Source organism: Lissotriton vulgaris, chromosome 3_1 (genome assembly GCF_964263255.1).
Source record: "Lissotriton vulgaris chromosome 3_1, aLisVul1.2, whole genome shotgun sequence".
Classification (NCBI taxonomy): Eukaryota; Metazoa; Chordata; class Amphibia; order Caudata; family Salamandridae; genus Lissotriton; species Lissotriton vulgaris.
The window spans coordinates 831,628,826-831,643,107 of NC_141689.1; the positions used below are offsets into that span (position 1 = coordinate 831,628,826).

The 14,282-nt window shown below is 42.4% G+C and overlaps 1 protein-coding gene across 1 annotated transcript in view; it reads left to right on the top strand.

Annotated features, from left to right (window-relative positions):
• The window catches only part of SHC3 (SHC adaptor protein 3), a 437,106-nt gene that overhangs the window by 336,185 nt on the left and 86,639 nt on the right, over window positions 1-14,282 (top strand). The window contains exon 6 of the mRNA XM_086961141.1: window positions 3,750-3,801. Coding sequence (XP_086817267.1) covers window positions 3,750-3,801 — 52 coding nt within the window. The remainder of the gene's footprint in view (window positions 1-3,749; window positions 3,802-14,282) is intronic.

The window sequence follows — 14,282 nt, forward strand, 5'->3', positions numbered from 1 at the left end:
AGTAGAAACCCCTTTCCGTCCTCCACGACCAAATCTGGTGGTGATTCAGTCCCCTTCCCTACATGAAAAGGCATTGACACCAGCAATGTGCCAGAGTGAAATTATGGCCCTTTCTGCACAGGAAAGGAGAATGCAAGTAATTCTTGTCTCCTTGCCCTCGTTACAGAGCTTGTTGCAGTGAAGGACCACCTTCAGCTACCCTCCTTTCCACCCACCTTCATTCCACACCACCAGTACCACTTCTGACTGACCGGCTATTCATCCTGTTCCAGGAGGTTAAGGTTATAAATATCTAGTTAATAATCAGCAGCAGTAGACTTGGTGACAGTCACATAAACATGTTGCACCTTTACAAAGAGCAAGTGTCAAACATAACCTAAGAGGTCACTTCTGAGCTTAGCCGAAGACTCTAGATTCTAAAAGTAGCTCCTCCGCTAAGGAGGAGGAGCGTCTCCCCACTGCTCGTTTGAGCAGTGCCTCAGTAAAATAAAATAATAATAACAAGCAATTGTTATCATTTTATTTTTCTTTAGACTCCAGCCAGATCGGGCGGGGCTGAAATCCCCGGATTAGAGGGCAAACCACCCCTAAGTGCGCAATGGCGCTTTGACCATCCTCTAGGGCCGGCCAAACTGTCAGGCACACTTGGCATGCTCTCCATTTGGCTGTGTTGCACAGCCCCGTGCAGAACATGCCCAGCCTCCCCAGTCACTGCATGAGCGTCCAAACAGGACGCTCAGACCAATCACAATGCTTCTTCTGCAGCTTTGTGACTGGCTGGGAGAGTCCAGAAGCCTGGGTGCTTCCGGAGCTGAGGAAAAGCAAGGACGAGCAGAGGCGTGCTTCGGCATCGGTGAAGGTACATTTCTTGTTCTTTTAACTTCCCCCAACCCCTGCCCTACCACCCCCGTTCAGAGGCAGCCACCACTGGGAAACATGCTGATTTGTTCCAGTGCAAATGTTTGCAAACATGCTACCATATACTTGTTGTAAACTGGAGAAGCTCATTCACAATGAGCCCCTTATGGGATATGTGTGAATATGGACTGCGTGGGATGTTTGTAATTTGAGGCTGTCCCCTCTTTCTATGCTCCCAACGTTGTTCCAACCTCTTGTGTAACACAATGTGTGCTCATGGGAGCATTGCAAAAGAGAAAGATGACATTGTTTGTGATGTCTGATATGCCCTTATTTACCATGTAAACTGCCTCATCGATGGGTATGTTATATATGGATCACTGACATAATATAGAATGACAAAATATAGACTTACCAAAATATAGTCACCAAAATATAGAATGCCAAAATATCGAATTCCTATCTACAAACAGGTACGTAAAAAAATATCGAATCCAAAATATAGTCTGTAAAAAATATAGTCAGTCAAAATATTGAATTTTTTTAAATGTCTTAAAAGTAATTTAAAATTAATGAAATAATAAATATAATTAACTAAAACATACTTAAAAATACTCAAATAACCTTAAAATTAAGATATAATTAATTTAAGTTATTAATAAAAAATGTACAATATTTTACCGTAGGATAGCAGGAGGGTAACATTTAATATTACCACTCCAGTGAGTGCAACAGTAGGGAAAGCGTTGGATAGCATAGCGGTAAAAAATACTATTCCCACTCCAGTGAGTGCAACAGTAGGGAAAGCGTTGGTTAGCGTAAGGGTAAAAATTACTATTCCCACTCCAGAGAGTGCAATAGTAGGGAAAGCGTTGGATAGCGGGAGGGTAAAAAATACTATTCCCACTCCAGTGAGTGCAACAGTAGGGAAAGCGTTGGATAGCGTAGGGGTAAAAATACTATTCCCACTCCAGAGAGTGCAACAGTAGGGAAGGCGTTGGATAGCATAGGGGTAAAAATTGCTATTCCCACTCCAGAGAGTGCAACAGTAGGGAAAGCGTTGGATAGCATAAGGGTAAAAATTACTATTCCCACTCCAGAGAGTGCAACAGTAGGGAAAGCGTTGGATAGCGGGAGGGTAAAAATTACTATTCCAACTCCAGAGCGTGCAACAGTAGGGAAAGCGTTGGATAGCGTAGGGGTAAGAATTACTATTCCCACTCCAGAGAGTGCAACAGTAGGGAAAGTGTTGGATATTGGAAGGGTATAAATTACTATTTCCACTCCAGAGAGTACAACAGTAGGGAAAGCATTGGATAGCGTAGGGGTAAAAATGACTATTCCCACTCCAGAGAGTGCAACAGTAGGGAAAGCGTTGGATAGCGTAGGGGTAAAAAATACTATTCCCACTCCAGAGAGTGCAACAGTACGGAAAGCGTTGGATAGCGGGAGTGTGAAAATTACTATTCCCTCTCCAGATAGTGCAACAGTAGGGAAAGCTTTGGATAGCGTAGGGGTAAAAATTACTATTCCCACTCCAGAGAGTGCAACAGTAGGGAAAGCGTTGGATAGCGTAGGGGTAAAAAATACTATTCCCACTCCAGAGAGTTTAACAGTAGGGAAAGTAATGATTTAATATATTATTAAAAATAAATTAAATATCAATACCAATAAAACATTAATTGAAATTATTAACCAATTTAATATTATGTAATAATTATTTAGAAATACAACTACATATTAGTTATTAAAAATTAATAACCTATTCATAATTATTCAACAACGAATTAATTTTAAATAACAAAAACTAATTATTAATAAAAATTAATACCAATTAAAAATTAACAGTAAATTAATTATCAATACACAAAAAGTAATTTAAATATGTAATTAATTACAATTACATTACTTCCCACCCTATTCCCCTATAAACCCACATCCCACTACAGAAAATACATTAATACAATTATCATAATTATCAAATATTTAATTAATACAAAATAATTACCAATTAATAACAATTAATTGCCAATTAATAGAACTTAATTACCAATTAAAAACTAATTAACAATAAATTTAAAATCAATACGAATAAATGAAAAAAAATATTTACTTTATTACAATTAAATTACTTCCCACCCTATTCCCCTATAAACCCACAACCCGCTACAGAAAATAAATTTAGAAAATTAACATAATTAACAATTAATCAATTAATACAAATTAATTGGCAATTAATAAAAAATAATTACCAATTACAAAATAACAATAAATTCAAAATGAATACCAATAAATAAATAAAAATATTTAATTAATTACAATTAAATTACTTCCCACCCTATTCCCCTATAAACCCACAACCCGCTACAGAATTAAATTACGCAAAAATTAAAGAACATAAAATTAATTACTTAAAATACATTAAACATACATTACAAAAATTAATATACACTTTTCACACATATACTAACATACAAAACACTTTTAAAAAATTGATATTATTAAAAAATCGATATATTTAATGCCTGTATTGTATATTTCGATATTTTGACTTCTATATTTTGAAAATCGATATTACTTACCTTAAATTCGATATTTTTAACCACTATATTGTGTCCATTCGATATTTTGTCCATTCTATATTTTTACTTCGATATTATGTCCATTCTATATTTTGGAATAGATATTATGACTGTTTACCGTTATACATGTATGTTGTTACATACGTTTTTGCTTTATTTATTATAAGCACGTTTATATTGAAAATATTGGCAACGACAAACTATTTTCCATTTTCCAGTAAACATCCAACCGATCAAATATACTGAATTACCACTGTTTGATGCATGCACATTTGTTGTCAAATAAAATTGTTATTTTTCATCTAATAGGATACTACAGATTATGTTGCATATGTAGCAAAGGACCCCGTAAATCGCAGAGGTAAGATAATTTCTAGGCTCGGATATAGTATTTCCATAATTAGTCTGTGCTCATTTTGACATGAACTCTGATGAAAATGACGAAGCTAAGGCTCGGTGTTGTGTACATTCTTTGAGATTCAGCGTGCTGATTTAACCTGTGACATCGTGAATTGGGCCTCCTTCTTACCAATTTAAGAGTCTTAATTCCCGATGCACAAAGCATTTTAAGCCAATAGCTTTATATGTCTAGCCTTATGTATGAATTACTACTGAATCTCCATGCCTTATTGACAAAGCGTTTTGTGAGGTCACTGATGTCTTACTTTGGTGTGACTCACTCACCAGTGAATGCAGGGACCACAGACCTCCATCTCCTATTTGCATTTCCTGCATGTTGACATTTTTTGATAAAAGTAGTCCTTTAACTTGAATGGGCGGGTTTTAAAAAAAAAGTCAGAATGCAAGGAATGAAATTGGGAAGCATCCATTGACCGCATGAACCACTCTCTGCTCTCCCCAGGCCACCCGCCACCATTCACAAGGTAGAAGCTGTCTGATGGCGACACAGGGCACTTCTATATCTTTTGGAGACTTTGGTGAGCCATTTACTCAATAAAAGAGAGATGTAGCTACAGGTAGAAATAGAAAAAAGTAATAGCAGGAAACCCTACTAAGTACTGTGCACTGTTCACAGGTTGCGTGTCCAACAAACCATAAGTATTAATAAACTGATTTTATAAGCCCTCTCTTAAGTGTCCAGCATGGTTCATACCACCTGGCTCAATCATTTTTCCAATATTGTTCCCTACCTCACTCTAGTTTTATTTTTTCGTCAGGGCCGCTTTCAGTGCCTTCTTCTTTAGAGATGTTCACTCCGGAGTCTCACAGGGTTCGGTGTTAAGCCAGGCAATGAAATTGCTCTATTTTGGGTTTCATTTTTTGTTTTTAATAGATATTGTTTAATTAAAAAAAGTGTTCTGTAGTCAAACCTTTTTGCACACGGTTCTAATTTTATGGGGACTAAACATTTGTAAAATGTTTGAATAAACCTTTAGTAGACATTTTCGTGGCTACTACTTGAGCAGTCATGCCAAGTTCCACTCATCAGTGGTTAGACTACCGCATTTTGGTGCTTGTGTTCGCATCACCGCACTAAAACGCATCAATTATGCATTACAGCTCCTCTGACTTCCTGTGTGATAAGGCACAGCAGGAATAATGACCAAAAACTTCAGCTTGCAGTATGCAACTGCCGCTGCTGACTAAGACAATTTACTGTACCTCTGCCAGCCTGGACTCATTGTTATGGTGACAGTACTAGTCTGAAGTGTGTCACTGATACATTTATTTCTGCAGTGGCTCATGGGCAGCTTTGTAAATAAAACAAATCTGCTGTAGCCAGTCCCAGTCTCCGTGACACGTGGATCTGACAATGGACAGACCAGTCACAGTACCAGAAAGTGCTTGCTCCAAACAAACTGCAAGTGCCTGGCTTTTTTTTCTGGGGCATGACACACACTGCGGTTGATTGGTTGACAGGTGGCAGCTCCAGTATGGTCATGTTTTTTTTTCTTCACTCTGCCATGCTGCCACTCAGACAAGGGGTGCCGCATGCAACTACACCAGTGTTGTGGCATCAGTGGGCGGGGGCGGCACAGATTGTTTTACTGCTGGAGAGACCAATCCCATGCCTCTCCTCGCTCAGACTCTCCTAGGCTCCTGGCCGCCCAGATATGATTTCGCCAGCTGGATTGCAGTGTTGCTCAACAACAACAAAACAGTGGTTCCAAAAGGTGTTTTTAGAAGTGAGTCCACATCACCTCTTTGGGGGACCAGAGCCCTTGACCCTTGAAAACATACATTTAGAAACAATTTTCTTGCTATCTCTGTACCAGTCAAACTGCTTGGGACTGAATTACTAGGATCCATTCTTCAAAATCGAGTGAGGAAGGAACAAATAGGTGGAGGAAAAGCGAATGGAGAGTTGAGACATGAATAGTGGAGGGCTGAGAAGAGAAGGGATGGAGAAAAAAGAGAACAGAAAGAGGAGTACAAGAAAGGAGAGCAGAGGAGTGGAGAAGAAAGGTGGTCAGAGACAGGAGATGCTAATAACTTAGGGCCCAATTCAGATCTTGTAGATGGGTTACTTCGTCACAACGGCGATGGATATCCCATCTGCCGAAATACAAATCCCATAGGATATAATGGGATTTATATTTCGGTGGAAGGTATATCCGTCACCGTAGTTACGTAGTTACCCGCAGCCGAGATCTAAATCAGGCCCTAAATGTGCTTTATTGAGGTATATTCTTAATGTATGTGTTAGATCCCTGTAACTTCATAATCATGTTCAATCCCGCTTTATTTTACTTTGACCATTAGTCAAGGTGGCACGTGTCTCTGTTTGTAGTACACACCATCTTTGCACTGCTAAAACAGCAAAAATGGGAAAGATTAGCACATACTTAACAATTGTGCTAGTCTTTAAGAGAATATTGCATTCTTACATGCTTTATAGCAGAATCATTCGCTTGTTTGTCACCACATTGCACTCATTACTTGAAAATCTGCTGGGCAGGGAACATAATGCAAAGCCTTATCTCTAAACAACACCTTTCTATGTTTTATTAAACCACTCCTCTTTTAAATTTCCTATATGTTTTCCTGGACATACCTCAAATTTATGAACGGTGTTTACAACATTTAGTATTTTACAACTACATAATTTACTGCACATAACGTATTTGCTTTTGAGATTAAAACATGATTCAGTGTGTCTGTTGACCCTTACATAGTGTGCATCTATTACTTCATGAGTTACTTGAAAGAAACCATTCCTTTTGCTTTGTTAGCCAGTATGCCCTAGACAGATCTGTTTCTGCTGATCAGACTCTAGCCCCCTGTTCTGAGATTAAATACAATTTTTGCTTGTTTAAAAGTTCCACTTTTGTGAGTCAGCTGCAACAGTGAACAAAAGATTCATTCAGCTTCACAAGGCTCAAATACGGGATACAAGAAATAAAATATATATTTTCCCAATTGCGCCTAAAAACATAATATGAGTTTTGCAAACGTCCTTTTTTCCAGCAGGCTGCAGAGGCCTGCATTTAAAAAGTGTCATGGTAAAAAAACATTTTTGTGGATATTTCTATATAATGACATTGCTTTAAAGGGGGCTATTTCTGTCATTTATTTAATTACAAGGACATAAATGCTTTTCTCCACTGATGATAACGAGTTCCTCATATTGTCACACATAAGGCATTGCAATATCACACATAAACACACTGAATGCATGAAAAGGTAACACGAGTAAGCTGAAAATATGGCCCTAAACTGAAGAATCATATCTGTACCTTTTGTCAGTTAACAACTGTCCTTTCTACATTATCTCACCAAAGCTGAAGTCATTTAGGAATTAAAACAGATAAATGATTTTTCTAAAGCAGAACAGCAAGTCAAGCTCAAACAATCACTCTAATCTTAAGAGACTATAGATCTTCAAAACTTTCTAGCAGGACTGACTTATACATCAGTTCCACAGACAGCCTGTTACAGCCATCCACAGAATAGGAAGCACATTTGTGACTTCCTTGTAGAAAAGCTCTAAACTGTCTCTGTGCAAGGTCTGACATCCTGGTCAGAGTCATTGCTCTCCCCCTGTGCATATCCACCATTAAGGCTCTGCCCATTGTGCCAGCTTGAGCTCCTTGCCAGGTGTCCGAGGCCCTCCTCCACCCGCCGGCTCCTGCCTATGCCTCATCCCTGGTCGTCTAGTGGAAGACCTTGCTCTTCTGCTAGTCCGCTCTGTGTGTGTCATCTTTTTTCTGTTTGCCTTTCTTTCCTGTTTGCCTCTTTTCCTCTGCTTTTTCCTTTTCATTGTCTCTTGTTTCTATCTCTTTCCTCTGCCTCCTTTTCCCTCGCACTATCCGCCTCTGCTGCCCCAGCGGCCTCCACCCCCAACGTGTCGCTCCCACCTCCCAGCTGATCACCCTCCCCTGACCCCTACTTGATGGCGGCCCTTGTGCGGTTGCATGGCTGGTGCGCCTAAAGCAAGCCAAAGGCAAGTCCATCTGTGGCCATCCAAGACCCGACTGCGACCTGTGCCAGGGACCCTGGTCCCCCGACCCTCCGCCGGTACGACCTCAGCACCCTATATGCACTCAACCCTGGATGCAACTACAACTACCAGCTCTCTATGCCAAGCAACACCCAAGGCCTGATCTCCTGCCACACTGCCGCCACACTTTCACCTGCCTCCAGACCCCAGCACCTACCCCCAGCCCTCGGGACGCCAACGCAATCAAGCCACTGGACTGTATCCTTCTCAATGTATGCTCCCTACACAGATGTGCTGTAGCAATCTGTAACCTCCTCAACACTCACATGCCCGATGTTGCCTTCCTCACAGAGACCTGGACCTACACCCGCTCCGCACCCGACATCCGAACCCCCATCCCCGACGGATACAAGACTCTAAGAAAAGACCGCCCCAACCGCCCAGGAGGAGGCCTCGCCATCGTTCAAAAAAGCTCCCTCCGATTGAATACCACAAACTCAGACAAAGCCTCAACCCCCATGCAACACACCCACTTCCAGATCCAGCCCTACCCCAGGACGACGCTTGGAAGAACACTCACCTACAGACCACCTCACCCCGCACCCCCTTTACCAACGTCATCGCCAACCACATCGCACCCCACGCCTTCGCCTCTACAGACTACATACTACTCGGAGTCCTGACCTTCCACCTAGTCAACCACAGCGATCCCAACACCACCGCCCTTGCGGAGAACCTCACCAACATAGGGCTGAAGCAACTAGTCTCCACCCCCACTCACACAGCAGGACACACACTCAACCCCATCTTCGCCAGAGGAAACAACATTCGCTTCAGCCACGCCACTGAACTGCTCTGGACCGACCGCCCCTGCATCCATTACTCCTTTACGAAACCCACTGCAGACAAGCACACGCACCACACCCCACACAGAAGCCTCAACAAAGTACTGAAGAATACCTCACCTTCGCCCTCACCTGCACTCCATCCCCAACAACGACAGACGGCAACACGGCAGCAAGCAACCTCCACCAGTGGATCGCCAACTGCACCAATTCCCTCGCCCCCCCTCTAGAACACCATGAGACGACACAACAAGAAAGCCAACTGGCTCACCACAGATCTCAGAGAATCCAATCGCTGCTGCAGACGACTGGAGAAGACGTGGAGAAACAGCCTCCACAGCACACCATCAACTCATCAAATCATCAAAGAAAAACTTAATCCAAGACAGAATCCTCTACAAGGCCCACAGCTCCAAGGAACTCTTCACTATCATACAGAACTTTGTCAGACCCAACAGCAAAACAACCCACGTCCCTCCCTTCCAAGACTGCAACAAACTCAGCTCCTTCTTTCACGTCAAGACGCTCTATGACAACTTCAACGACCAAGACCAAGCAGCACCTCAATTCCCACCTCCAATAACACCACCCAACAAACCCTTCTCACCTGGATCCCCTCACCACAGAAGACACCATAAAGACAATGAAGAGCATCCTCTCTGGAGCACCTTCGGACCCCTGTCGCCGCACATCTTCCTCATGGCCGCCACTGCCATCGCACCGGAGCTATGCTGAACTATCAACTGCTTCCTCTACAAGGCCACATTGCCGACAACTGGAAGAGCACCGAAGTCAACCCCCTCCTAACAAATCCCTTTGCAGACCTGACGGACCTCAAGAACCTCAGGCCCATCTCACTGCTTCCTTTTGCTGCCAAAGTCATCGAAAAGGCCATCAACACCCAGCAAACACACTAAATAGAAACTAACAGCATCCTAGACACCTCTCGATCTGGATTTCTCAGCAATCAAAGCCCTGAGACCGCAATCCTCGTCCCCACCAACAACATCTGCACCCTCCTCAACTAAGGCCACACGGCTGCTCTCATCCTCCTGGACCTATCAACTGCCTCGACTCCTTCCTCCACCACACACTACCCACCAGACTCCACGACGCAGCATCCAAGGAAAGGTCTTAAACTGGATACAATCCTTCCTCTCATGCAGAACACAGAGAATAGGACTCCCGCCCTTCCTCTCAGAGCCGAAAGAAATCAGATGTGGTTTACACCAAGGATCCTCCCTCAGCCCCAGACTCTTCAATGTCTACATGGCCCCCCTCACAACCAACGTCAGAAATCACGGGCTTAACATTGTCTCCTATGCCGATGACATCCAGCTCATCCTTTCCCTCACCAAGGAACCCGACATCACTAGGCACAACTTCCAAGAGGGGATGAAAGTTGTCGCAACCTGGATGAGCAAATCCTCATCCTCGGCTCCACCCTTTTGTAAGGGACGACACCTGGTGGGCCCCGCGCTCAGAACACCCCCCACACCAATGAACCATGCACACAACCTCAGCATCATATTCGACTCTTCACTCACCATGAATCACCAGATCAATGCTGTATTCTCCGAATGCTTCAACACCCTCTGCATGCTTCGCAAGACGTTCAAGTGGATCCCCCTCAACTCCAAGAAAACAGTCACCCACACACTCATCACCAGCAGACTGGACTACAGCAATGCCCTCTATGCTGGAATCAACAAAAAACTCCTCTGCAAACTTGAGATGTCCAGAACGCTGCAGCCAGACTCATCATCGACATCCCACGACACAATCACATCATCCAACATCTCCGCGACCTCCACAGGCTCCCCGAAGAAAGAACAATAACCTTCAAGCTGCACTCACACACCTACAAAGACCTCCACAAGACCGGACCCCAATAAATCAATGACCGAATCTCCTTCCATGCCCACCATCAAGAGATCCCTTGGCTCAGCCAACCTAGCCACCGTCCCACGTTTCTACAGGACCGGAGCAGGTGGAAGATCCTTCTCCTACCTCGCTGCCAAGAACTCCCCCTCCACCTCCAACGAAGTCCGACACTGCACCAATTCAGAAAGGACCTCAAGACCTGGCTCTTCGAATTCCCCAACTGAGCTGCACACAACCCTATCCATTCCCCCCCTCCCCCCCCCCCCCCAGCACCTCGAGACCCTCACGGGTGAGTAACTTGCTTCACAAACACTGATTGATTGATTGATTGTACAAACAATTCAAGGGTGATTGATGAGCTCCTGCTGTTACTAAAATATTTATTACCAATCACTTTCAAACTATTATTCCTTGTGGGGAGGTTACCCATGATTTATGTAATTGTTCTACAGATCTAGAGTAGATTCTTGGAAAAGCATTTCAAACAGTGTGGGTCAGGAACCCAAGGTGCTGAAGTTGCATAATAAAGTGAAATTTTGTATGTGAAAAAATTCTAGTATTTAAAAAAAGGAGCCGTGGACTCGAGTCCCTTCACTCAGTGAAAGGATATAGGGCCTACAAAGTACGGTTTTCAACAACATTTATCATTAACCAGATTAAGAGAATTGTTTTTAACCCTTAACCTGTGATATTAACTGACCCTGACTTTAGCAAATGCCCTTGAGAGCAGCCTAACAATAGCCTATTATTAACCTCCTGGTCTGTGATATAAAGTGTTTAATACATTTAAGTAATCCACCTGCTATGCTAAGAGGGTTTTAGGCCTTGGTTTTTATGGGAACTGAGCTGGCTGAGCCGCCACAAAGCCAATATAATCCTACCCGTATTAGTTAAACTGTTGCTTGTGGGAAAGGCCTCGCTCACCCTTTTCAGTATGACACAAGCAGCAAGGCTTTTCTCAGAGAGGAATGGATGCGCTGCATGTTTAATAACACCAAACAACATTACAACAATTAAGAAAGAAAGAACATAAAATTACCAAACCAAGGGGCCTATTTACAAGGAGTTAACACCACCAGAACGTTCTATTTGTGATGTTCTGGTGGCATTAAGTCCTTTGCTGTATTTACAAGGCGGCGTTAAGCCACTTAATGTGGCTTTACGCTGCCTTGTAAATAATGCCCTATTCCCGCAGCACTTAGCGTGAAAGGGTCGTGCAATGGGTGTTGCTGTGGGCGTTCCGCGCAACTCCCATTGCATTTTGATGCCACAACAAATTTACAAGGTATGGGGCAGCACCAAAAATAAGAACAGGAAATACCTGGTCTTGAACAGTCAATACAAAGAGAAATGTTTTATTTCTCTTTGTATTTTGCTCTTTCCATGTGTGGTGCATTCTGCAGCACACAAAGAAACCGCAAATCGCCTGTAAAGATTGTTTATGTGCTGGAAGGGGCACCTTCCTGCACATAAACAATTGCCCATGCAACACAGACATTCTAGCAAATTGCGCTAGGGTGCCTGAGCTGGTGCTGGGCAGCTTTTTAGCACCAGCATTAGGGGAAATACAAGGGTGCTTCGTATTTTTTAAAATACTGCGCATCTCTGCATTTTAAAACTGTCGGAGCATGCTGTTACCAATTTTGGAGGAACACCATGCTCCACAAGTATACTGTAAATATGCCCCCACGTTTGTAAACAAGAAGCAAATGGAATGAATACAAATGAGATGTGTCAGGAGTTGTTTTAAAAATAGATACAGTTCCATACGAAACCGTTGAAAGTATAAAATCCATCTTGCACTAAGGGCGGGGTTCATCAGGGCTGTGTCACAATGGAGCACAGTTGGAGTGGAGTTGGGGGCTAGCACCGGTCAAAGGTTATGGATGACAGAGACTCAAAGACCCTTCAAGGTTGACCATCAATGGAGCACTTTCTGGCAAGAGTTGGTGTTTCACTGCAGTAAAATATTTTAACTTTGAAATTTGATTGAGTTCAAAACCTTTTAGTAAGCAATGGATGGAAGCACTTGCTGAACTGGTCTCCACAAGACTGGGAGCTTCTTTTTCACAGTTCCTAAGCAGTCTCTTGCTTTGAAGACAAAAGCTCAGAGGGAAAGTAGCCCAGCAGGATGTTTTTTTTTTTCAAGTAAGCTTGACAACTGTTCCTAAAAGTCCAAACTTTTACACAAAGGTGTGAAACTTAATTCAGGGTGTTCTAAATATCTTCATACTTTCAGGAAGAGCATCCTGGATGCCAGGCCACAGATTCAAGTGTGGGAAGGTTCGCCATTACTTTATATAAAAACTTTAGGAAAATGCCCTGATACAACTGGTCCCTGGAATTCTGGAGGGATCAGCTATAATTTCCTAGGTCTGCAAAATGTTTGTTTTTGTTTACCCCTCAGACAGTAAAGAGATGTTTTGCATGAGCTGGCCACAGACATGTCTCACTTGCAACTGGTCTCCTGGTTTTCTTTAAGGCAGATGCACCTTTTACTGTATTCCCATTACTCAGGATGGCAGAAATACCCAAACACTATACAGTCTTCTGATCTTCATCTGTACCTGGCAGAGAATGGGTCATGCAGGGGTTTTTAAAGGACAACCTGTCTGTGACTTGCATGATTAAATGAAGCAATTTATATTTAATGCACTTTCTATGACCATTTGTTAACAGTATGAAGTGATTCAAGTTTCAGAGACATGTTGCATCTGCACCAGAGTCCATAGCCTTGCATAAAAAGCTCATTGTAGATGCCAACTTTCCTCCTGCTCATTTCCAATTTTCTGAAAACTCCTTGCAAGGTCGGCATAGTTCCTTCCAATAAGAGTTAAAGAAAGTCTTCAGCCTTTCAGGTCATATCTGTTTCACTCCATCCCATGAGGTGAGCCACACCACTAGTATGAAGATAGACCTTCTATACAGGAAAGTTTACCTTCACTGGATAATGTGACCTGTGTCTGCGGAGGCATTTTCCCCTCAATTCTCACAGCCGTTTTTAGATTGTCCTTTGATCCATGTAGATTACCAAATGTTCCACAAAGAAACTATAAAATATAGTGTATTTAATAAACCTCTAATTGATCTACAAAGTTTGTTATACTTAGTTAGCCCTGTGCTACAAATTTGAATTGTGTAGCATTTTCCAGAGAGAAATTAGCGATGTACTTTTTTTTTATAATACCCTTTTCAAACACAGACCTCTGCAGCCTGCTGGAAAAAAGGAAGATTCTAAAGCACGTTATGTTTTTAAGTTTAAGTGGGGAAAATATATGTTCTCTCTTGCATCCTATGTTAGAACTTTGTGCAGCTGCACAAAACGTTTCTACACGGTTACAGCCGGCTTACAAAAGTGTCAGTATAGCGTTTTTTAAGCAAGCAACAGTGGTATTTAGTTTCAGTGCAGAGGGCAGAAAGATAGAGTTTGATCGTCAGACTCAGACCACATCTGCCAAGGGCAAAACAAATGGGGGGAACACAGCAAAAACATTGACATCCTATGATATCTATTAATTGATTGATAACATTCACAAACATTCTGGTTAAGAAAGCATAAGGAATGGTTTCTTAAAAGTAAGATATGCACAGCATGTAAGAGTAGAGAGACTTATTGAATAATTTTGTATTCGCAATGGTACATATGTTATGTGCAGCAAATAATGTTGTTATGAAATACAAAGTGTTGTCAGCATTGCTGGGCCCAGGGTC